General features: G+C 46.8%; 1 protein-coding gene across 1 annotated transcript in view; it reads left to right on the plus strand.

Moving 5' to 3' along the window:
• Window positions 1-25649, plus strand: part of nelfa (negative elongation factor complex member A) — a 99764-nt gene that overhangs the window by 35448 nt on the left and 38667 nt on the right. Inside the window, exons 2-5 of the mRNA XM_072497489.1 lie at window positions 18781-18952; window positions 22216-22377; window positions 24567-24656; window positions 24894-25021. Coding sequence (XP_072353590.1) covers window positions 18781-18952; window positions 22216-22377; window positions 24567-24656; window positions 24894-25021 — 552 coding nt within the window. The remainder of the gene's footprint in view (window positions 1-18780; window positions 18953-22215; window positions 22378-24566; window positions 24657-24893; window positions 25022-25649) is intronic.

Below are 25649 nucleotides of genomic sequence, written 5' to 3' on the forward strand. Positions count from 1 at the left end.
ACCTGCCAGGGAATACATCATTCCTGCATCTACTGAGTTGAGCCCTGTAAGAATTTGGATGCTTAAATGAAGTGGCCTCTCATTCTTTTAAACTCTAGAGATTACAGGTTCACCTCCACCTCTCCTTGTAGGACAATCCCAATGTCCGGGATCAGTCTGGTGAACCTCTGCACTAGTTCTAAAGCCTGAGACTTTCGAGGGACCAAAACTGTACACACTACGCCAGGTGCTGTCTCAGTAGGGTTCTACACCAGTTCAGCAAGACTTCTTTACTCCTATATGCAAATTCTTTTGCAATAAAGAGTAACATACTGAAGGCTTCGGGTGACAGGATGTGCTGAGCAGTTGCACATCAGGTCGCTCTCCTCTGAAAGACCAGAAAATGGGCACTTTTAGCTGAAATTAGGCCATAATAACCGGACTAAAACATCCCCTCACCCTCAACAATACAAAGAACACCAAAGGTGCCAGGAACAGCATTTCCAGAGGCTGCAGAGACACCACAAATGGTGACGAGAGACAGGAGAGGCGAGCGAGCGGATCCACAAGGGTCCCCAGCCACTCCAGAGAGAGGGAGCCCAGTGACCCGAAAAACGAGCAGAGCCCCCCCTCACTAGGGAACTAAAAGAGATGAAGGAGGACATCAAGATCAAGGTGACGGAGGTACTGGGCCGCTATACATGTGTCCCTCGACAGTATGGGAAAGAGATTGGAGGCCCAGAAGAACACAATAAAGGAACTGGAGCAAGCCTCAACAGACTAGAGTGACCGAATCATCGCCCTGGAGGCTGAAATAAAGAGGTTGATGGCGACTCAGGGAAGGCTGGAGGGGTTGGTGGAGGACCAGGAAATCCGGTCAAGGTGCCAAAATATTAGGATAATAATAATAATAAACGCTTATTGTCACAAGTCGGCTTCAACAAAGTTACTGTGAAAAGCCCCTAGTCGCCACATCCCGGCGCATGTTCCGGGTGGCCGGTAAGGGAATTGAACCTGCGCAGCTGGCATTGTTCTGCATTACAAGCCAGATGTTTAGCCCACTGTGCTAAACCGCCCACTGTGCTAAACCACCCACTGGATAGTGGGCCTGCCAGAAGGAATCCAGGGCAGGGACACAACTGACTACGTGGCCCAGATGCTAGGGAGCCTAGTGGGGAGAGGCCGCTTCCCCAAGCCTCCAGAGATCAACAGGGCCCACGTGTCGCTCCGACCAAAACCCAAGGCAGGGGAATAGCTGAGAGTGATCATTGCCAAGTTGCATAGATACCAGGACTGGGAAAAGATCCGCCGCTGGGCCAGGCAAATGAAGGTCTGCAGCTGGGAGGGACGCAGATGAGGGGTTTTTCGGGCAGACCTGACAAAGCACCAGGCAGAATTTAACAGGGTGAAGTCGGCCCTGTACAAGAACAATATCAAGTTCAGGATAATATACCAGCCAGGCTCTACGTAACGTCCTAGAACAGAGAACATTATTTTACTGCCCCTGCTGATGCGGAGGAGTTTGTTCAAAAGAATGGACTGAATAAGCAACAGGGGAGACTGTGATGAGGTGGACACACAGGAGGCAGAGAAAACAAATGAACAATTTGCGCGGGACTATATCCCTCGTAATGAAGGGGAACCAGTTTTCAGAAAGGAGGGAGCAAGTGCAGGAGAGAGTGAGGAGGAGACCGAGGGGAAGCCTTCTGAAAATCCAAATATACCACATCCATTGGTTCTCCTGTATGTATTCTACAAGATAGATCCTCAAAGTCTGTCAAACATGATTTCCCTTTCATAAATCCATGTTAACTCTGCCAAATCCTACCATTACTTCCGAAGTGCCAAGTTATCATGTCTTCTATAATAGATTCTAGCATTTTCTCTACTACTAATGCCAGGCTGACAGGCCTGTGGTTGTTTTCTCCCTCCTTTCTTGATAATGTGCATGTGCTACTTTCCAGTTTGTATGTTGTGGAGATGCTGACGTTGGACTGGTGTGAGCACAGTAAGAAGTCTTACAACACCAGGTTAAAGCCCAACAGGTTTGTTTCGATTCACCAGCTTTCAGAGCACTGCTCCTTCATCGGGCGAATGAAGAGGTAGGTTCCAGAAACATTTATATAGACAAAGTCAAAGATGCAAAACGATACTTTTAATGCAAGCATTTGCAGGCATAGACTTTGTCTATATAAATGTTTCTGGAACCTACCTATTCATTCACCTGAGGAAGGAGCAGTGCTCCGAAAGCTAGTAATTTGAAACAAACCTGTTGGACTTTAACCTGGTGTTGTAAGACTTTTTACTGTTCCAATTTGCAGGAACCATTCCAGAATTTATAGAATTTTGGAAGATGACCACCAATGCAGCCACTATCTCCACAGTCACCTCTTACAATGCTCTGGGATGTGGATCAAGGCTTCAGTGGAATTACCAGCATTCCGTCTCATTAATTTCACCCAATTCTCCGGTTTACTATTTTTGGCAACTTTACAAGCCTCTCTCTTCAATCATCTGTTTGTTAAAGATGGTTGGATCACTTTTCATGTTGGATTTTTGTGCCTTCAAACCAATATAAATTTGTTGTAAACTGTTATTCAAAATTATCTGCTTGAAATGTGGGTATGAATGTGAAGTAGATGTGGCATTGACTGAGGCTTCTATCACATTTGAGCATTTCATTACTTCAATGACCAATTGGTATTTTTCGAAGCTGCTTTCTTTCTTTCTTTGATTTGTTTCCTCGACTCCGACATTTTCTCTCCAGCTCCCATCCCATTGTACCTATCCACGATTTCCAATACTTGCATCAGGAATGTGTTGGCATAGCTTGAATGCAGTTATCAATAGACACTTGGAAAGGCACAGAATTGTTATGGCGCAGAAGGAGGCTATTCGACCCATTGTGCCTGCATGAGCAGTGAAACCAGTTTTGTTTATATAACGGTCAAATGCCAACAGGTGAGGGAATTTCCGTTGCTCCCGACACAGGGGATACAGGACAGGGTGCTTTCAGGGGTGTGGGTCGGCGAGGGCAAGGTGTCAGAGATTTACCGAGAGATGAGGGAAGAGGGGGAGGAGTCGGTGGGCGAACTAAAAGGAAAGTGGGAAGAAGAACTAGGGGAGGAGATAGAGGAGGGTATGTGGGCTGATGCCCTAAGCAGGGTAAATTCCTCTTCCTCATGCGCCAGGCTTAGCCTGATTCAATTTAAGGTGCTACATAGAGCACACATAACGGGAGCAAGATTGAGCAGGTTCTTTGGAGTGGAGGACAAATGTGGGAGGTGTGGCGGGAGCCCGGCAAACCACGCACATATGTTTTGGGCGTGCCCGGTATTGGAAGGGAGTGACGGGAGTGATTTTGCGGGTGGTGAAGGCCCGGGTCAAACCAGGCTGGGGGTTAGCTCTATTTGGAGTTGCGGAAGAGCCGGGAGTGCAGGAGGCGAAAGAGGCCGACGTTGTGGCCTTTGCGTCCCTAGTAGCCCGGTGCAGGATCCTACTCGTGGAAGGAGGCGAAACCCCCCGGACTGGAGGCCTGGGTAAATGATATGGCGGGGTTCATTAAACTGGAGCAGATAAAGTTTGCCCTGAGAGGATCGGCTCAAGGGTTCACCAGGCGGTGGCAGCCATTTCTCGACTACCTAGGGGAACGTTAGAGGGAAGACAGATGACCAGCAGCAGCAACCCAGGGGGAAGGGGGGAGGGGGGGGGGTTTAGTTTAGTTTAGGTCAAAGATAAAGGGGTTTTGTTACTTGTGTATTGTTAAAAATTTCTGTATTGTTATTGTTGCGTTTGTTTTGTAAGAGGGGAAAAATTGTTGTTTGGGAAAAAAATTTCAATAAAACATATTTTTTAAAAAAATAACGGTCAAATGCCAAAATGTGAGATGCAGCTGTAAACCATAGAAAGTGGCATTGGTACCGTGGTCTTTTTGTGCACTACTGCATAACATATCGACTAGTTAATTGATCACAACTTACTGAGGGTTGAAAACAGTAAATCATTTCTGTACAAGATTCATAACAATATTGTCCTACCCCACTAGATTATCATGGGAATGTTTCAAGCTCCTTCCCATTCCTCATTCCCAGGCTACTCCTTGAACATATCAATTCAGAAATAGGAACAGCTTTGTAAGATTCTGGCTGTGCCTTATCCGAATAACTAATAGGTTATAGAATCTAAAGAAATATATGATTAGTATTGTTTCTGTAGCCACTGAATCTTACATTTATGTGTCTACCATTGACACGATGCATCAATGGCTGCCTTCTGTGCTGCATCATGTAATGATCCACCTGGCTCTTTTTTTTGTTCGTCGTCTTTGTGGGTACTGACTGTAAACGAGTAAAGGTCAGCCAGAACCACTCATCTGTAAATTAGAAGACCCATTCTTTAGTACTTTTCGACATTCACTTGCTTTTCTTCAGTGTTTTTTTCATCCCTCAATTATATTTGCCTACTATTAATAATACTTGTTTGTGTAGTTTCATAATCATGGGTATAAATATCACATAATCAAATCTATCCTGTTACTCTGCTTTAAGTTTATAAACTGATTAATGAAAGACTATTCTGTTTTTTCCTTGTATCGGAAAGATCTCACTAGCCAACAAGAAATGTCATGGTGGTGTTGCCATGGCGACCTGTCTGCTATGAAGTGCCTGTCTGAGTTAACTTTGGCAAGGTTTCCATTATGCGTAATGAGCTGCATTTTGGTGTGGCAGGGATTCGAACGGTGTCTGCCATTGGTTAGAATTACACTTTCCACGTCTAGGTTTTTGCATCTTTTGAGCGTGCGTGCTGATAATGATGCATTGTGGAAAACAGGGCATGTGGGAGCTGAGTAAATAGGGCAAGCATCTCTGTAATAAATCATATTGAAAGATTGTGAAATTAACAGAGCAAAGAAGGAAGTATAAAGCAGAGTAGGTGCACTTGATGTCTGATCAGGCAGGAGGAGGGAAAGAAAGATTGGTTTTAGCGAGAGAGAAATAAAAGGCAAAGGAAGGTTTATTATTTAAAATGTTGACAAACTAAACCTGAAAGAAAGTGACACCATACCTGTACTGGTAAGTTTCGTTGCCAGAGGCTGCTTGACCGTAATTAACACTTTTTGCATTCTTAAAAGGAGACTTGGACTGAAATGGCAAGACTTAGATTTTCTGTAACAGAAACTTGATGTCATTTTCAATGATGAAGCAGACAGCAAAATGCAGTTTTCACAAAGACACCATCTTGTACAGCAACTTTTAAAATGTCCATGTTTTACCTTGTATCCGTTCTTTTTTTAAATAAATTTAGATTACCCAATTTTTTTCCAATTAAGGAACAATTTAGTGTGTAATTAGGATTATCTACCAAGCATTTTTGTGCATGCGTGGTTACTCAGAATGTGACATTGAATCATGTATAGTTACATGACTTCTCTAATCCCAGCCAGAACCTTCCTCATCATGAATGGCGCACTGCTGTTCTATGCTGTGCCCACAGTGAGATCCAATAAGACAGTCCTGTTTTTTAAAATAAATTGAGTAATCAATTCATTTTTTCCAATTAAGGGCAATTTAGTGTCGCCAATCCACCTAGCCTGCACATCTGTGGGTCGTGGGGGTGAGATCCACGCAGATATGAGGAGAATGTACAGACTTGATACGGACAGTAACCCAAAGCCGGGATCGAACCTGGGACCGCGACACCCTGAGGCAGCAGTGTTACCCACTGCGCCACCGTGCAGCTCCCAGTAAGACAGATCTAACACTAGCATTGCTAGTCAGACTCACCTCGTTCAGAAATTTTCAAGTGGCGAGGTTTGCCTTCTCACCATCTGAGTAGTCGGTACCTCCAGAGGGCTGAATAGTATTGCGTTTTGGGCTCTCTCTCTTTATAGGCAGCGTGGTAGCACAGTGGTTAGCACTGTTGCATCACAGCGCCAGGGACCTGGGTTCGAATCCCGGCTTGGGTCACTGTCTGTGCGGAATCTGCACTTTCTCACCGTGTCTGCATGGGTTTCCTCCAGGTGCTCTAGCGTCCTCCCACGATTCCCGAAGGAATGGCCAGGGAAGCCATGGACCGTGTCCACATTGACTTTGCCGGGCCGTTCCAGGGTGCAACTTTCCTCATCATGGTGGATGCCCGCACTAAGTGGCTCGAGGTCCACAAGAAGTAAATCAAACGTTTGATGCCATTTCAACAGAGTTGGGCATCAAGAGTAAAAATAAATTGTGAACGGTTTGTACAGCAGTCAAGACAAAGTAATCCTGAAGGGGGAGTTGTAAAACCCTGTACACTGGATTTGTTGATAAAAATGAAGGGGGAACTTTGTTTCAAAGAGTAATTTGGAAAATCTGAACTGTATTTTGGAATGCAAACCGCATTGTTGTGAAAGAGGGTTTTAATGAGGGGCAGCACGGTAGCATTGTGGATAGCACAATTGCTTCACAGCTCCAGGGTCCCAGGTTCGATTCCGGCTTGGGTCACTGTCTGTGCGGCGTCTGCACATCCTCCCCGTGTGTGCGTGGGTTTCCTCCGGGTGCTCCGGTTTCCTCCCACAGTCCAAAGATGTGCAGGTTAGGTGGATTGGCCTTGCTAAAATTGCCCTTAGTGTCCAAAATTGCCCTGAGTATTGGGTGGGGTTACTGGGTTATGGGGATAGGGTGGAGGTGTTGACCTTGGGTCAGGTGCTCTTTCCAAGAGCCGGTGTAGACTCGATGGGCTGAATGGCCTCCTTCTGCACTGTAAATTCTATGATAATCTATGACATGCTTGTTAGATAAATTGGACATTCTGAATTCTCCTCCAGTGTACCTGAACTGGCGCCGGAGTGTGGCCACTAGGGGATTTTCACAGTAACTGCATTGCAGTGTTAATGTAAGCCTACTTGTGACAATAAGAAAGATTATTAGGGCAGCATGGGACGCAATGGTTAATGCTGCAGCTCACAATACCGAGGTCCCGGGTTCGATCCCGGCTCTGGGTCACTGTCCACGTGGAGTTTGCACATTCTCCCCTTGTTTGCGTGGGTTTCACCCCTACAACCCAAAAGATGTGCAGGGTAGATGGATTGGCCACACTAAATTTGAAAATTTAAAAAAATAAATTGGGTACTCTAAATTTTTTTTTAAAATTAATAAAGATTATTTATTATTATTCCTCCTCGTACCAGCCTGAAAACTGAGGCTGGCCAGGATTTGACAACTTAAGGACCTCATTTGCAGTAAGGGCGGTTGGCCTAGTCCCCACCTGTCCAAGCATAAAATTGAAGAGAGGAAACCTGATGGGAAGGCCCCCCTGTGCCGAAATGGGCAACTTCAGGTATGAATCAAGACCCTGTGGAAATCCCAACATGCTGATCTCCGTGTGATTTGCCTGGGAAGCTTGAAGTTCCAATGGGCAATTTCCCGGGAACCTCTGCAAAAATATGCAACAATGAGTTCGAGTTGGAGACAGTTCAGATTTACATACCTGGATAATTCCTGGGTAACTACACAACTGACCCCCCCCCCCCCCCCGCCACATGCACCAAAGCAAATGATATCACTGAGTCACCAGCAGTGGGAGCCCTGCGACTGCAGGCTAAATATCTTGAGCAGTACAGTCAGTACTCTGCAGGATCCAGGGTTAAATGACGAGGAAGATGTTACTACTGAACGGCACTGCCTACAAGCATCGTTGCAGTTGTACAAGGATGTAAATTTGAATTGGATTATATTGGGATTTACAATGGAACATTATTCCTATAGCATTTTAATGTGGCAGAAAATAAGATTGGAAGTCTTGCAACTTTAGAAACTTCTTGGTGTCAACTAGATGGAAGCTGTGTAGGTTTGTGGAAAAGTTACTAGCAGTTTATATTTTGAAAAATTATAAAAACAGCATGCTACATACACAGGCAGACCAGATAACTCACCAAATCTTTTCCATTCAGAACATATCTAGAACAGCCAGACTTTGGAAAACGTGCCATCTGTTACTATATATAGTAAGAGAAAGGCAGTGGCAACATGATGGGCATCATTATGGAACATGACTCTGATAGGAATTGTCTACAGGTCTCCTCGTATGTATTGGGGGGGAAGGGGGTGGGGGGGGGAGGAGAATGTACAAATCCAGCGATTCCCGTAACAGCCTCCCCAAACAGGTGCCGGAATGTGGCGACTAGGGGCTTTTCACAGTAACTTTATTTGAAGCCTACTTGTGACAAGCGATTTTCATTTCATTTTTTCATTTTTCATTTCATTTCATTTTCATTTAATTTCATTCTGGAAGCATGCAGCAAAAAACAACAGGGTTTCTTTGGGAGGTTTTAATTTTCACTTAGCCCAAATAGTAAAGGTAATGAATTTCTTTCAATAATCTTTATTATTGTCACAAGTAGGCTTACATTAATACTGCAATGAAGTTACTGTGAAAATCCCCTAGTTGCCACACTCCGGTGCCTGTTTGGGTACACAGAGGGAGAATTCAAAATGTCCAAATTCTTTCGGGACTTGTGGGAGGAAACCGGAGCACCTGGAAGAAACCCAATGCAGACACGGAGAGAACTTTCCAACTCCGTGCAGATAGTGAACCAAGCTGGGAATTGAACCTGGGTCCCTTACAGCAATTTCTGCTGATGGAAGCTAGAAATTAAAAAGGAACAGAGACTAAGTGCAAAGGCAAAATTATAATGGATAAAATTCAATGTGAGGACATTTATTTTGGATCTGAGAATGACTAACCATGATATCTTTTGTATGAATTTAGAGTACCCAATTCATTTTTCCCAATTAAGAGGTAATTTTGCATGGCCAATCTACCTATCCGCTTCCGGGTGCGGCTATGCAGAGCTAGGTCGCATATTCGGTAGCTCCTGCTTGGAACGGACTTTTGGGCTCTTTTGCAGGGCCCCCACGGCATTTGTTTGACATTTCCCGGTGTGGCAAGAGGACTGCAACACTCCCCTGACGGTGTCCCACAGGAGTGTTGTGTCTTTTGGCTGCCAGGCCCGGCAGAAGCAGTGGAAGATTTGGCTGCAAACAGGATAAACGGGGCCCCTTCCAGCATGCAAGCGGGGGAAGGGCAAGCTTAAAGCTGCAAACTGACCTGAGGACCTTTATCAAAAGTGAATTCTAACAGCAGAGGGAACAACTGTGAAAAGATCTCACCAGGGCCACTGAAGAATCGGGGACGAGGCTTCCGGTGGCGGCCATGGAGGAGTAGGTCACGCATTTGGCAGCTCCCGTCTGGAACGGACACTTAGACCTTTTTCAGGAGCTTCCACGGACATTTTGGGGCAGATTGGTGAAGCGAACACTGCCAAAAGTATTCCCTCTCGAGACTTTTGGGCTCTTTTCAGGGCCCCCACGGACACTTTTTCGACGTTTCCCAGTGTGGGAAGGAGTTAATAGTTCCCCGTCAGTATATGGCTTTAACTAGGAGCGGGGTGACAAAAAAGGTGGTGGTGGACCAGAAGAAGGGAGGGAAGAAGGACAAAATGGCGGCGGGCGGAGACCAGGCAGCATGGAGGCAGTGGGCAGAGGAGCAACAGGAGGGTATCCAACGCTGCCTCAGAGAGATTAAAAAGGACCTGCTAGAGCCGATGAAGGCTTCTATTGATAAGCTGCTGGAGACGCAGACGGCCCAGGGGGTGGCGATCCGAGAGGCTCAACAAAAGATCTCTGACAATGAGGACGAGATCTCAGCCCTGGCGGTAAAGGTGGAGGCGCACGAGACGCTCCACAAGAAATGGCAGGAGCGGTTCGAGGAGATGGAGAATCGGTCGAGGCGGAAGAATCTGCGGATTCTGGGCCTCCCGGAGGGGCTGGACGTGGGGGCCTATGTAGTCACCATGTTAAACTCGCTGATGGGAGCGGGGTCCTTCCAGGGGCCCCTGGAGCTGGAAGGGGCCCATAGAGGGTTGGCGAGGAGGCCCAAGGCTAACGAGCCTCCGCGGGCGGTGCTGGTGCGGTTCCATCGGTTCGTCGATCGGGAGTGTGTGCTCAGGTGGGCCAAGAAGGAGAGGAGCAGCAGGTGGGAGAACGCGGAGGTTCGGATATATCGGGACTGGAGTGCGGAGGTGACTAAGAGGAGGGCCCGGTACAATCGAGCGAAGGCGGTGCTGCACAGGAAGGGGGTGAAGTTTGGCATGTTGCAGCCGGCGCGATTGTGGGTTACCTACAAGGACCGGCGCCATTATTTTGAGTCTCCGGAGGAGGCGTGGGCCTTTGTTCAGGCCGAGAAGCTGGACACAGACTGAGGGTCGGGATGGGCGATTGGGGACTGCGGTGGATATGTTATGCCTGTTTTTGGTTCGGCGGGGGGGGGGGGGGCCTTTGCATTATTTTGGGTTTCTTTTTCTCTGTTTTTCTCTTTTGGGGTTAGGGAGGGTGGATGGGGCGGGTTGGGCACTGTTTTGGTTGGTGGCGGGGTCTGGTAGGTGGAGAGCGTGGGATTTTTTTGGGACTGGGGGGGGGTGGGACCGGGGCGAGGAAGCGAGGATTGTTTCCCGCGCTTAGAACGGAGGGGGAGAGCCTGTGAATGGGGAGCGGGAGAGGAGGGTGTGCCACACAATGGGAGGAGTCAAAGGGGAGGCGGGAGTGGCCGGGGTCAGCAGGAGTCAGGTGACTTGCGGAAGTGCAATGGGGGGAGTAAACCAGCTAGGATGGGTCCTAGCCGTGGGGGGGGGAAATCGGGTTGTTGCTGCTAAGATCAAGGAGGAGCTGGAGCGAGTGGGGTGGGTCAAGACGGGGGTATGCCGCTGAGGGGAACGGGCCGGGTGTGGGGTGCGGGCACGTGGCTGGCCGAGGAGGGGTCATGGCTAGTCGGTGGGGGAGGGGGGCGAGTAGCCCCCTAATCCGGCTGATAACCTGGAATGTAAGGGGACTGACTGGGCCGGTTAAGCGGGCCTGCGTGTTCGCGCACCTGAAGGGGCTCAAGGCGAATGTGGTTATGCTCCAGGAGACACACCTGAAGGTGGCAGAACAGGTAAGACTGAGGAAAGGGTGGGTAGGTCAGGTGTTTCACTCGGGCTAGATGCCAAAATTCGAGGGGTGGTGATCTTGGTGGGAAAGAAGGTGTTATTCGAGGCGTCGAGCATTGTGGCAGATAATGGCGGTAGGTACATAATGGTAAGTGGTAAGTTGCAGGGAGAGAGGGTGGTACTGGTCAATGTGTATGCTCCGAACTGGGACGATGCGGGTTTTATGCGGCGTATGTTGGGTCGGATCCCAGACTTGGAAGTGGGGGGCCTGATAATGGGGGGAGACTTTAACACGGTGTTGGATCCTGCACTGGATCGCTCCAGGTCTAGGACGGGTAGGAAGCCGGCGGCGGCTAGAGTGTTGAGGGGATTTATGGACCAAATGGGAGGGGTGGACCCTTGGAGATTTGCAAGGCCGGGGGCTAGGGAATTTTCATTCTTCTCACATGTCCATAAGGCTTATTCTCGAATCGACTTTTTCATTTTGAGTAGGGCGCTGATAGCGAGAGTAGAGGATACCGAGTATTCGGCAATAGCCATTTCGGACCACGCCCCGCGTTGGGTGGACTTGGAGATGGGGGAGGCGAGGGACCAGCGCCCGCTGTGGCGCTTGGAGGTGAGGCTGTTGGCGGACGAGGAGGTGAGCGAGCGGGTCAGAGGAAGTATAAAGAGGTACCTGGAGACCAACGACAACGGGGAGGTCCGAGTGGGGATGGTATGGGAGGCACTGAAGGCGGTGGTGAGGGGAGAGCTGATCTCCATCAGGGCCCACAAGGAGCGGAGGGAGAGGCTGGTGGGGGAGATGGTGAGGATAGACAGGAGGTATGCGGAAGAACCTGAGGAAGGATTGTTGAGGAAGAGGCGCAGCCTCCAGGCCGAATTCGACCTGGTGACCACCAGGAAGGCGGATGTGCAGTGGAGGAAGGCCCAGGGGGCGGTCTACGAGTATGGGGAAAAGGCAAGCCGGATGCTGGCGCATCAGCTTTGGAAGCGGGACGCAGCTAGGGAGATCGGGGGAGTTAAGGACAGGGGGGAGCGTGGTGCGGAGTGGGGTTGGCATCAATGGGGTCTTCAGGGACTTCTACAAGGAATTGTACCGATCCGAGCCCCCACGGGTGGAGGGAGGGATGGGCCGTTTCCTGGACCAATTGCGGTTTCCAAAGGTGGAAGAGGGACTGGTGGCGGGACTGGGGGCCCCGATTGGGCTGGAGGAGCTGATCAAAGGGATAGAAAGCATGCAGGCGGGGAAGGCACCGGGGCCGGATGGTTTCCCGGTCGAGTTCTCTTATAAAAATATGGACCTGTTGGGCCTGCTGTTAGTTAGGACCTTCAATGAGGCAAGGGAGGGGGGGGCTTTACCCCCGATGATGTCCCGGGCACTGATCTCCTTGATCTTGAAGCGGGACAAGGATCCCCTGCAATGTGGGTCTTACAGACTGATTTCCTTGCTAAATGCCAAGGTGCTGGCGAAGGTCTTAGCCACGAGGATTGAGGATTGTGTGCCGCAGATCATCCATGAAGACCAGACTGGGTTTGTGAAGGGGAGACAGTTGAACGCGAATGTGCGGAGGCTTTTGAACGTTATCATGATGCCGTCGAGGGAGGGGGAGGCGGAGATAGTGGTGGCGATGGACGCTGAGAAGGCCTTCGATAGGTTAGAGTGGGGGTACCTGTGGGAGGTGCTGAAGAGGTTCGGGTTTGGGGAGGGGTTTGTCAGGTGGGTTAGGCTGTTGTACGAGGTCCCGATGGCGAGTGTGGCCACAAATAGGAGGAGGGCCGAGTACTTTTGGTTGCACCGAGGGTCGAGGCAGGGGTGTCCCCTGTCCCCCCTGCTCTTCGCACTGGCGATTGAACCCCTGGCTATGGCACTGAGAGTCGCGGAACTGGAGGGGGTTGGTGCGGGATGGGGAGGAGCATAGGGTGTCGCTTTATGCGGACGACCTGCTGCTGTATGTGGCGGACCCGGTGGGAGGAATGCCAGAGGTAATGAGGATGCTTAGGGAATTCGGGGACTTTTCAGGGTACAAGCTCAATATGGGGAAGAGCGAGCTGTTCGTAGTTCAGCTAGGGGACCAGGAGAGGGGGATTGGCGAGCTCTCACTAAAAAGGGCGGAGAGGAGTTTCAGATATTTGGGGGTCCAGGTGGCCAGGAGCTGGGGGGCCCTGCATAGGCTTAACTTTACAAGGCTGGTGGAGCAAATGGAGGAGGAGTTCAAGAGGTGGGACGCGTTGCCGCTGTCCCTGGCGGGTAGGGTGCAGTCAATCAAAATGACGGTGCTCCCAAGGTTTTTGTTCCTGTTCCAGTGCCTCCCCGTGTTTATCTCAAAGGCTTTTTTCAGGTGGGTTAACAGGAGTGTAATGGGGTTTGTGTGGGCGCGAGGGACTCCGAGGGTGAGAAGGGTGTTCCTGGAGCGGAGTAGAGATAGGGGTGGGGCTGGCGCTGCCCAACCTCTGTGGGTACTACTGGGCCACCAATGCGACAATGGTGCGCAAGTGGGTGATGGAGGGGGAGAGGGCTGCATGGAAGAGGCTGGAGACTGCGTCCTGTGTGGGTACGAGTCTGGGGGCGCTGGCAACGGCACCGCTGCCACTCCCTCCAAGGAGGTATACCACGAGCCCAGTGGTGGTGGCGGCCCTCAAAGTTTGGGGGCAGTGGAGGCGGCATAGGGGGGCAGTTAGGGCCTCGGCGTGGATGGGAGTGGGGAAGATCTCGGAAACTTACCAGGTGATGCAGGAGGAGGAGGCGGCCTCGGTGGTGGAGTTGAAAGGTAAGTGGGAGGAGGAGATCGAAGAGGGGACGTGGGCAGATGCCCTAGGTAGGGTGAACTATTCCTCTTCATGCGCGAGGCTCAGCCTCATACAGTTTAAGGTGCTGCACAGGGCACACATGACCGGGACAAGGATGAGTAGGTTCTTTGGGGGTGAGGACAGTTGTGTTAGGTGCTCAGGGAGCCCAGCAAATCACACCCATATGTTCTGGGCATGCCCAGCGCTGGAGGAATTTTGGAAGGGCGTAGCGAGGACAGTGTCTAGGGTGGTAGGATCCAGGGTCAAACCGGGCTGGGGGCTCGCAATATTTGGGGTGGCAGAGGAGCCGGGAGTGCAGGAGGCGAAAGAGGCCGGAATTCTGGCCTTTGCGTCCCTGGTAGCCCGGCGAAGGATTCTCCTTCAGTGGAAAGATACGAGGCCCCCAAGCGTGGAATCCTGGATCAGCGATATAGCAGGGTTCATTAAATTGGAGAGGGTGAAATTCGCCTTGAGAGGGTCGGTACAAGGGTTCTTTAGGCGGTGGCAACCGTTCTTAGACTTTCTGGCAGAACGCTAGACATTGGTCAATGGCAGCAGCAGCTCGGGGGGTGGGGGGTTTACTTTATGTTTGTTTATGTTATTTACACTGGAGGGTCTGAGGGGGTGTATACACCTGTTGTCTTAAGTCGGGGTGTTAATGTTAATTTATTATTCGGGTATGGGGGGAGGGGTTTGGGGGGTGGCTTTTTTTAGATTGTGTTTTGTACTTAACCCTGTTGGGTTCTTTTTTCTTTCTCATTTTGTTCTTGATATTTTATGAAAACCTTTAATAAAAATTATTTTATAAAAAAAAAAAATTAAAAAAAATCTACCTATCCTGCACATCTTACTGGGTTGTGGAGGTGAGACCCACACAGACAGTGCCCTGGGGCCAGGAATAGGGAAGGAAGAAGATATGCTTCAGTCGTATTGAACTTTGGTCAGTTTGGTTTTGGGCATTGCAGCTCAGGAAAGATGCATTGGTCTGGGAGCCGGTTTTGGGCATTGCAGCTCAAGAAAGATGCATTGGTCTGGGAGCCGGTAATGTGCAAATTCACCTTAATTATACCACGTGGCTTAATGTGTTGAGTTATGAGGATAGGGGTGTAGTAAACTTGTCGAGTATTACTTTGAGGGATGATCTAATTGAAGTGTTTAAAGTGATTTGGGGATTTTTTCCCCATTCATTTAAAGGATGTGGGCATCATTGGCTAGACCAGCATATATTGTCCATTCCCAGTTACCCTTCAGAAGGTGGTGGTGGTCTGCATTCTTGAACCGCTGCAGTCCCTTAAGTGTAGGTATATTTACGGTGCTGAGGGAGTTACAGGATTTTGACCAGAGACCGTGAAGGAGGTGAGTTACACAATGCAGGATTCCTTACCTCTGCCCTGCTCTGGTGGCTAGTCCAGTTCAGTTTCTGGTCAATGGTAACTCCCCAGGATGTTGATCGTGGGGGATTCAGCGATGGAATGTCAAGGGTCGATGATGAGATCCTCTCTTGTTGAAGGTGGTCATTCCCTGACACTTGTTTGGCGCGAATGATATTTGCCACTTGTCAGCCCAAGTCTGGAGATTATGCATTTGAACATGGACTGCTTCATTATCTGAGTTGCGTATGGTGCTGAACATTGTGCAGTCATCTGCGAACATCCCCACTTCTGACCTTGTGATGGAAGAAAGATCATTGAAGCAACTGAAGATAGTTGGGCCTAAGACTCTATTCCTGAGGAACCCTGCAGTGATGTCCTGGAGCTGAGATGATTGATCTCCAACCACCTTCCTTTGTATCAGGTATGACTCCAATCAGCGGAGAGTTTCCCCCCTGATTCCCACTGACTCCAGTTTAGCTAGGGCCCCATATTCAGTCAAATGCTGCCTTGATGTCAAGAGCAGTCACTCTCACCATACCTCTGACATTCAGCTCTTTTGTCCATGTTTGAATCAAAGCTGTTAAGAGGTCAGAAGCTGAGTGACCCTGTCAGAACCCCATCTGAGCCTCAGTGAGCAGGTTATTGCTGAGTTAGTGATGCTTGTAATGCAGTTGATGACACCGTCCATCACTTGCTGATGATTGAGAGTAGACTGATAGGGTGGTAATTGACTGGGTTGGATTTGTCCTGTTTCTGGTGTACAGACCATACCTGGGCAATTTTCCACATTGCCAGGTAAATGCCAGTGTTGTAACTGTACTGGAACAGCTTGGCTATGGGCACCAAGTTCTGGATTACAAGTCTTCAGTACTATTGCCGGAATATTGTCATGGCCCATAGCCTTTGCAGTATCCGATTTTTTGATACCATGTGGAGTGAATCGAATTGGCTGAAGACTGACCAGCTTGGGTCACTGTCTGTGCAGAATCTGCACGTTCTCTCTGTCTGCGTGGATTTCCTCTGGGTGCTCCGGTTTCCTCCCACGAGTCCTGAAAGACATGCTGTTGGGTAATTTGGACATTATGAAATCCTCCCTCTGTGTACCCGAACAGGCGCCGGAATGTGACGACTTGGGGGTTTTCACAGTAACTTCATTGCAGTGTTAATGTAAGCCTACTTGTGACAAGAAAGATTATTCTAATATACCTGGCCATGAGTTACAGATTGTGGTTGAGTGCAATTCTCCTACTGTTGATGGCCCACTGTGCCTCATGGATGTCGAGTGTGAGTTGCTATATCTGTTCTCAATCTGTACCATTTAGGATGGTGGCAGTGCCACACAACGCGCTGGAGGGTATCCTCAGTGTATAGATGGGACTTAGTCTCCACAAGGACTGTGTGGTGGTCACTCCTACCAATACTGTCATGGACAGATGCATCTGTGGCAAGCAGGTTGGTGAAAATGATGTCAAGTATGCTTTTCCCTCCTGTTAGTTCACTTACCACTTGTCCCAGTCTAGTAGCTCATGTCCTTTAGGATCCTGTCAGCTTAGACTGTGGTGTGCTACTGAGCATTCTTGGTGATGGACATTGAAGTTCTCCACCCAGAGTACATTCTGTACTCTTGCCATCCTCAGTGCTTCCTCCAGGTGATGTTCAACATGGAGGAGTACTGATTCATCAGCTGAGGCGGGACGGTACGTGGTCATTAACATGTAATCTATGTAACCGTACAGAGCTCCTTGCCCATGTTTGACCTGATTTCATGTGACTTCATGCAGTCCAGAGTCAATGTTGAGGACTCCCATGTAAACTCCCTCCTGACTGTATACCACTGTGCTGCCACGTCTGCTGGGTCTGTCCTGCCGGTGAGACAGGACATACCCAGGAATGGTGATAATGGTGTCTGGGACATTGTCTGTAAGGTATGATTCCAGTATGTCAGGCTATTGCTTGACTAGTCTGAGGTGGCGCTCCCAATTTTGGCCCAAACCCCCAGATGTTAGTAAGGAGAACTTTGCAGCGTCAACAGAGTTTGCAGTTGTTGTTTCTGGTGCCTAAGACGATGCCGGGTGGTCCATCCAGTTTCATTCCTTTTGTGGTATATAATGTAGATGCAAATTCAAAGGCAAAGTTTTAAAATGAAGTTGGATTATTTAGGAGTAAAATTGGGATGCACTTTCATACTCAATGTATTGGAAACCTTGAACTCACTCCCCTAAAAGACAGTGGAGTCTAGGTCAGTTGCAATTTATTGAGGACAATAGGGTTTAGTTAGGGTTGTGATTCAAAGGCAGTTAAATTAGGTTAATGTACGGACCAGCAATGATCTAATTGAATCATTGAACCGGTTTGAAATTTATATATGATGATAAGGTACAAAAATGCATTTAAAAAAACTTCTTGAAGGGCGGCGTGGTAAGCACAGTAGTTTCACAGCTCCAGGGTCCCAGGTTCGATTCCTGGCTTGGGTCACTGTCTATGTGGAGTTTGCACTTTCGCCCTGTGTGTGCGTGGGGTTCCTCCGGATGCTCTGGTTTCCTCCCACAGTCCAAAGATGTGCAGGTTAAGTGGATTGGCCATGCTAAATTGCCCCTTAATTGGGAAAAAATGAATTGGGTACTCTAAATTTATATTTTAAAAAGTATTGTCATGGTCAGCTGCCTCTGTGACTGATAAAGTTGTGAAGATGAGGTCAAGTAGGTTTTTCCCAGTGAGGCATGGTGGCGCAGTGGTAGCACTGCAGTCTCACGGCGTCATGACTAGTCCCGTGACATTACCACTATGCTGCCCCCTTCCCATTGTAAGTACCATAAGGTCAATTGTAATTGTACGGCGTAACCTTCATATTATCCAGTTCACAAGCCCAATGTGTGGTTCATGTATGAATACAGAATTACCAGCAGAGGTCACTGCTGCAGCTATTAATCTGCTCAACTATTCTTTTACCCCATACATAATCACCAGCACTGTCTCTCTGTCTTTGCTCCTTCAGGTCCAAAGGATGCAGTTGTGCACATCTGACACACAGTTGGTTAAGGCATGCTTGACCAAAATTGACGAGGCCACATCAATTGCTGCCAGGTCTCATTCTCCTTCAGCCAAACTGCTCACTGCTCCAGTATCATTCCACTAAGCAGAGATGAGCTTTGACTTATTTTCTGAAGTACCAATGGTTTCCTTAAGCATCACTCTCCAACTCCTTCCACCCTTGCATCCAACAGCAAGCGCAAGAAACCCATTGGCTACTTTTGTCACTGATTTGAGTCCATTCTTTTAGCAGCCCTTCCTGTTTCATTCCTTTCCCCCTGAGCCCACCAAACCTCCCTCTCCTATCCCTAAACCCCCACTTTCCTCTACGTGGGGAGGGGGTGGCGCATGTAATCAATGTGTAATCTAAATGCTTCTTCGATTTGAAAGAAGGTAATCCTCTTGAGATGGAATTTATTTTTTGCTATGCAAAGAGTTTTACTCTGCCTTTTGCTGCTTCCTCGTTTGTAACTTGCTAATTTGGGGCACCCTCTCCTTTGTAGAAACCTGGAATAAGATCTATTCACAGAATGGTCAACATTTCAAAATTATTTCAATGTTGAGAATATTTTTGCATTGGAACCCCAGTGTGGGCTATTTTCTGTATTTAACTACCCATCATCATATATCCATCTCTCTGCTTGTTTGCAGATGAAAAGTTCCTTGACTGAAATAGTTCATCTTGCTGCAATGGACACGGATTCCTGGGTTCACATGGTGGCAGACATTCTGAAAACCTTTCCTGAGACTGGATCTCTCAACCTTGAGCTCGAGGAACACAATCAGAACCTGCAAGAAATTCTTGGGGAACTCCGAGAAAAAGGTACTTTAAGGTTGAACTCTACCATATTACCATAATTTGACCATTTTATTGGGTTTCTTTACATTTACCTTGAATGGAGAGCAAAATAATTGTTTCTAAAGAGGAGTATGTCTGAATTCAGATAAATGGCTTTAAGCTTTAGATTGTAGTTCATGAATATTTTTAAACAAAATATCACCGTACTTTAGTTCAAAACTTTTTCTTTTGAAGTATACATCCAATTTCCTTTCAAAAATGTATTATTTGATCTGTTTCTACTCATTTCAGACAGTACATTGCAAATTGTTACAACGTGCTGTGTATTTTTTTTTTAATTCTCCTGATTTCTCACCACTACCCACCATGGATATTTTGGCAATTATCTTAAAACTGTGTCCTCTAGTCACTGATCCTCTTGCTGGTAGACACAATTCTCCCTACCTATTCTATCAAAACTTTGTATAATTTTGAATGCCGCTGTTAAATATGGGAACACTTTGTACTGGATGTATTACACTGTTTGAAGCTGCCAAGTTAGAACTTGCATTATTAAATAACTGGTTTGACCCTCCAGTTTTGTCACATTGGCTACTTTAAATGATTTGGGGTATAAAAGCATCATGAAGAGGTGATCTAATGGTTTTGGAGAGAGTTGGTCTTACTGAAACATACAAGGTCCTGCGGGAACTTGATAAGGATGGATGTTTCTTCTTGTGGGGAGACTAGAACTGGAGGATACCGTTTAAAAATAAAATCCCAAAAGCTTATGGCACAGAAAGAGGCCACTTGTCCATAATGTCTGTGTTGGTTGTAAAACGAGCCACCCAGCCTCCACGTTCCTACATTTTGCCCATGAGCTTCCTTTTAAAACTGAGAGGTGGAGAGTTTTCGTTCTCCTGAGGGCTGTTAGCATGCGGAATTCTCTTCCCCAGAAGGCGGGCAGGAGGGGGGCAGACAGACAAGAAATGGAGTTGAGACCACAACCAAATCGGCCACTATCTTATTGAATAGTGGAGCAGGCCTGAAGGACTAAATGACCTACTCCTGCTCCCAAGTTCTATATTCTTACAATGAGGAATTGGATGGAGTAGATAGAGAATAATTAATTCTCTCTGGAAAGTAGATCAATAATTAGAAGTCTTGGATTGAAAATCATTGGCTAAAGCTCCAGAGACAAGATGAACAAAGATTTTCCAACTCAGTGGAAGAAATCTGGAACACTGTACTGGAAAAGTTGGTGCAAGCTGACTTCATAAATTATTTTAAAAGGGAATTGAACGTGTATTTGAGGATGAGGAACTTGCAGGATTAGAAAAAAAGCATGGATGTAGGGCTAAACATGTGTGCACTTTAAAAGAATCCGCACAGGCAAAAATGGGTCCCTTATGTGCATTCATCTAGATAGGAATAATATGATCAGGGATAGTCAGCATGGCTTTGTGAAGGGTAGGTCATGCCTCACAAACCTTATTGAGTTCTTTGAGAAGGTGACTGAACAGGTAGACGAGGGTAGAGCAGTTGATGTGGTGTATATGGATTTCAGCAAAGCGTTTGATAAGGTTCCCCACGGTAGGCTATTGCAAAAAATACGGAGGCTGGGGATTGAGGGTGATTTAGAGATGTGGATCAGAAATTGGCTAGCTGAAAGAAGACAGAGGGTGGTGGTTGATGGGAAATGTTCAGAATGGAGTACAGTCACAAGTGGAGTACCACAAGGATCTGTTCTGGGGCCGTTGCTGTTTGTCATTTTTATCAATGACCTAGAGGAAGGCGCAGAAGGGTGGGTGAGTAAATTTGCAGACGATACTAAAGTCGGTGGTGTTGTCGATAGTGTGGAAGGATGTAGCAGGTTACAGAGGGATATAGATAAGCTGCAGAGCTGGGCTGAGAGGTGGCAAATGGAGTTTAATGTAGAGAAGCGTGAGGTGATTCACTTTGGAAGGAATAACAGGAATGCGGAATATTTGGCTAATGGTAAAGTTCTTGAAAGTGTGGATGAGCAGAGGGATCTAGGTGTCCATGTACATAGATCCCTGAAAGTTGCCACCCAGGTTGATAGGGTTGTGAAGAAGGCCTATGGAGTGTTGGCCTTTATTGGTAGAGGGATTGAGTTCCGGAGTCGGGAGGTCATGTTGCAGCTGTACAGAACTCTGGTACGGCCGCATTTGGAGTATTGCGTACAGTTCTGGTCACCGCATTATAGGAAGGATAGAACATAGAACATAGAACATAGAACAATACAGCGCAGTACAGGCCCTTCGGCCCACGATGTTGCACCGAAACAAAAGCCATCTAACCTACACTATGCCATTATCATCCATATGTTTATCCAATAAACTTTTAAATGCCCTCAATGTTGGCGAGTTCACTACTGTAGCAGGTAGGGCATTCCACGGCCTCACTACTCTTTGTGTAAAGAACCTACCTCTGACCTCTGTCCTATATCTATTACCCCTCAGTTTAAAGTTATGTCCCCTCGTGCCAGCCATATCCATCCGCGGGAGAAGGCTCTCACTGTCCACCCTATCCAACCCCCTGATCATTTTGTATGCCTCTATTAAGTCTCCTCTTAACCTTCTTCTCTCCAACGAAAACAACCTCAAGTCCATCAGCCTTTCCTCATAAGATTTTCCCTCCATACCAGGCAACATCCTGGTAAATCTCCTCTGCACCCGCTCCAAAGCCTCCACGTCCTTCCTATAATGCGGTGACCAGAACTGTACGCAAGGATGTGGAGGCTTTGGAGCGGGTGCAGAGGAGATTTACCAGGATGTTGCCTGGTATGGAGGGAAAATCTTATGAGGAAAGGCTGATGGACTTGAGGTTGTTTTCGTTCGAGAGAAGAAGGTTAAGAGGAGACTTAATAGAGGCATACAAAATGATCAGGGGGTTGGATAGGGTGGACAGTGAGAGCCTTCTCCCGCGGATGGATATGGCTGGCACGAGGGGACATAACTTTAAACTGAGGGGTAATAGATATAGGACAGAGGTCAGAGGTGGGTTCTTTACGCAAAGTGTAGTGAGGCCGTGGAATGCCCTACCTGCTACAGTAGTGAACTCGCCAACATTGAGGGCATTTAAAAGTTTATTGGATAAACATATGGATGATAATGGCATAGTGTAGGTTAGATGGCTTTTGTTTCGGTGCAACATCGTGGGCCGAAGGGCCTGTACTGCGCTGTATTGTTCTATGTTCTATGTTCTAAATGTCTCTAATTTAAAGAATGTTGTTTTTGACCATCACTGGTTCTTGTCTCTCTAATATGCATTTTCTTTCTAATCAGTTAATGAATGTGAAGCCTCTGCTATGTTGCCTTTGGAGTGCCAGTACTTGAATAAGAATGCCCTGACCACCCTCGTGGGACCACTCACACCCCCAGTAAAACATTTTCAGCTGAAAAGAAAACCCAAAAGTGCCACACTTAGAGCAGAACTGTTACAAAAATGTAAGTTATTCTTTAATGTAATATGTAATAAGAAAATTATATTTCTGGATAATGAATCCAATTTCAAAACTGCAAACCCCACCCCCCAGCCCAACCCATCAAATAAATGGAAGGAACAGAACAAAGATAAAATATAAAATGCTATTATGGTCAAATGAAGACACGGTTGTGAGAATATTTTGGTTAAGCACTTCTAAAAAAAATTTACGGGATCTGGGCTTTGCTGTGGAGACAAGCTTTTATTGCCCATCCCTAGTTGCCCTTGAGAAGGTGGTGGTGAACTGCCTTCTTGAACCACTGCTGTCCATGTGGTGTAGGTACACACACAGTGCTGATGGGAAGGGAGTTCCAGGAATTTGACCCAGCGACAGTAAAGGAACAGCGATATATTTCCAAGTCAGGATGGTGAGTGACTTGTAAGGGAAACTGCAGGTGATCGTGTTCCCATGTATCTGCTGCTCTTGCCCTTCTAGATGGTAATGGTTGTGAGTTTGGAAGGTGGACTATGCTGTTCTAATGACCGAGTGTCTACATGCACTGCCCAGCATAGAATTAAGTAAACCAAAAGATTCCAGATTTATTCTCACTGCTTAGCTGTGGGATGGGGTAAAATTAGTTAGGGTACCTTTTTGCTAATTGACGTGCATAACCTGGGGTGGGTTTCGAGGATGTTGGATGAGGAAAATACTGCTTTGTTGAGATGTCTTCAAATAATTTGCCAGGTCTCATTATCTTAAGCTCAAGTTATCTTAAGCTCAAGTTATGTGGTTCAAATCCTGCCAGGGCAGGTTGTGAAATTGAATTCAACAAATCTGGTCATTTGTAGGATAATATCAGAAAATAATGACCATGAGAAACTGCTAACCTTTTGCAAAAGCCCAAATTGTTCACTAATGTCCTCCAGGAAAGGGGACCAACTACACTATTCCAACCCCAAACTGTGGAGTGGACTTTTGTCTTCAGGCAAGTGCCGGTGAGCAACCAATGGACTCGATGGGCTGAATGGCCTCCTGTGCTATAACAACTCTGCATGTTGCTTATCCAACATCGCCCATATCTCAAGAGTAAATAAACAAAAAGGCGATTGACCACTTGCACGCAGTGCTAGGGAACTGACTGTGCCTACTGTACACAATAACAGTTGGCATCACGGGAAAGGAAGAAAGTGACTAAAATTAGGATGGGGAAATTGTCTTTTTTTTAAAAAGAGCAGCATGGAAAATGCCAGTTCAGTGACTGACTTACTTCAGTAGGCAGTTAGGAAGGCAAATATATTTATGTCGAGAGGACTAGAATACAAAAGCAGGGATGTACTTCTGAGGCTGTATAAAGCTCTGGTCAGACACCATTTGGAGTATTGTGAGCAGTTTTGGGCCTCATATCTAAGAAGGATATTCTGGCCTTGGAAAGAGTCCAGAGGAGGTTCACAAGAATGATCCTTGGAATGAAGAGCTTGTCGTATGAAGAACGGTTGAGAAATCTGGGTCTGTACTCGTTGGAGTTTAGAAGGATGAGGGGGGATCTTAATGAAACTTAAAGGATACTGCAAGGCTTGGAAAGAGTGGACATGGAGAGGATGTTTTCATTTAAGAGCGAAAACTAGAACCTGAGGGCACAGCCTCAGACTGAAGAGATGATCCTTAGATGAGGAGGAATTTCTTCAGCCAGACGGTGGTGAATCTTTGGAACTCTTTGCCGCAGAAGGCTGAGGAGGCCAAATCACTGAGTGTCTTTAAGGCAGAGACAGATAGGTTCTTGATTAATAAGGGGATCAGGGGTTATGGGGCAAAGGCAGGAGAATGGGGATGAGAAACATCAGCCATGATTGAATGGCAGAGCAAACTCAATGGGCTGAGTAGCCTAATTCTGCTCCCATGTCTTGTGGTTTGACAACACAATGTACCATTCAGGTTAAGGGACAGAGTAGCTTCTTGTTTTCACTGTTTACAGAAAGTATTTTTGTCAAATTATGGATTCAATTTGTTGCATTTAAGCTATTCGAGCAATAACCAGTCTCGGATGTTTTTTGCGATTCAGTGGATTTTTCAGTTGTTTTCTCTCTCTCTCTCTCTCTCTCTCTCTCTCTCTCTCTCTCTCTCTCTCTCTCTCTCTCTCTCTCTCTCTCTCTATCTCCTGTTTATCCTCCTTCAGAAGATTACTCAAAATAAATTTATTTTATTGTTTTTCAGCAACAGAAACTGCTCAGCAGCTCAAAAAGACCTCTGGAGTGCCTTTTCTAGCCAAAGGACGAGGTTTGGTTAAGAAACTCGATACCACTAGTATGTATTAATAGTTACTGGAATAAAGTTCAATTATCTTCAATTCAGTAATCTGACTTGACAAAACGGTAGATGAAAAATTTTAAACTAATTACCTTGTGTTGAGTAATTGTTTGAACATTTCACCTTTGGAAAATATGCTTTGTTTTGCACTTAATAGTTAAGCTAAAAAGGCTATTTTTTTCTAAAGATGAACTTATGGCTTCATGTATTTATAACAACTATTTGGCTATGCAGCTCCCCTCAAAGGGATTCCAAAGCAAGCTCCCTTCCGGAGTCCCACTACGCCCAGTGTGTTCAGTCCATCAACAAACAGAACGCCAATGGCTGTTCGGACACCTATGCGCAAGGAGAGAGGCGTAAAGGTGAGTTTAGTTTGTTGCAGAATTTGTACGTTTTAACAGTATTAAGTCTCTGTTAATGGGTTTGACGTTTTGGAGTATGATCCTGATATGAGTTTATTTAGCGCGAAGCGATCATAGTGTGAACCATTCCATGGAATGGTTTAGTTATTTCTGGAGGAATTCATTTTGAGCAACTGGTACAATTGCAAGTTTTCATTTCTATTTGAAAAATCCCAACCTTGTGCTCGGGGCATGTGCTTTTTTTTTCTTGCTGTCAAAATGGCTTAAAGTATTCGGGGTTTGCCTTCGTATTTTTAAAAAATATTGATTTTCTTTTTGTGCTTCAACCCCTACTCTCACCCCATCCATACCCCCCCCCCCCCCCCCCCCCCCCAACAGCAGCTAGGTTTCTAAATGTGACAAAACATTTATTTTGTAGTGGGTAAAATCTTAATTTTATTTTGGTGTCCTTACTACAAAGTAGAGCATTCATTTGAAACCTCTAAACATATCAGTGCCAATTTAATGTGCATCCATCTGTCTGTATGTCTGAAGAAGTCATATTCTACAAAGTGTCAAGGCTATTAGAAGTTGCATTCTTCATTTATTTTTAAACTTAATGTACAAATTTCAGTCATTCAACTAGTAA

Source organism: Scyliorhinus torazame, chromosome 3 (genome assembly GCF_047496885.1).
Source record: "Scyliorhinus torazame isolate Kashiwa2021f chromosome 3, sScyTor2.1, whole genome shotgun sequence".
Classification (NCBI taxonomy): Eukaryota; Metazoa; Chordata; class Chondrichthyes; order Carcharhiniformes; family Scyliorhinidae; genus Scyliorhinus; species Scyliorhinus torazame.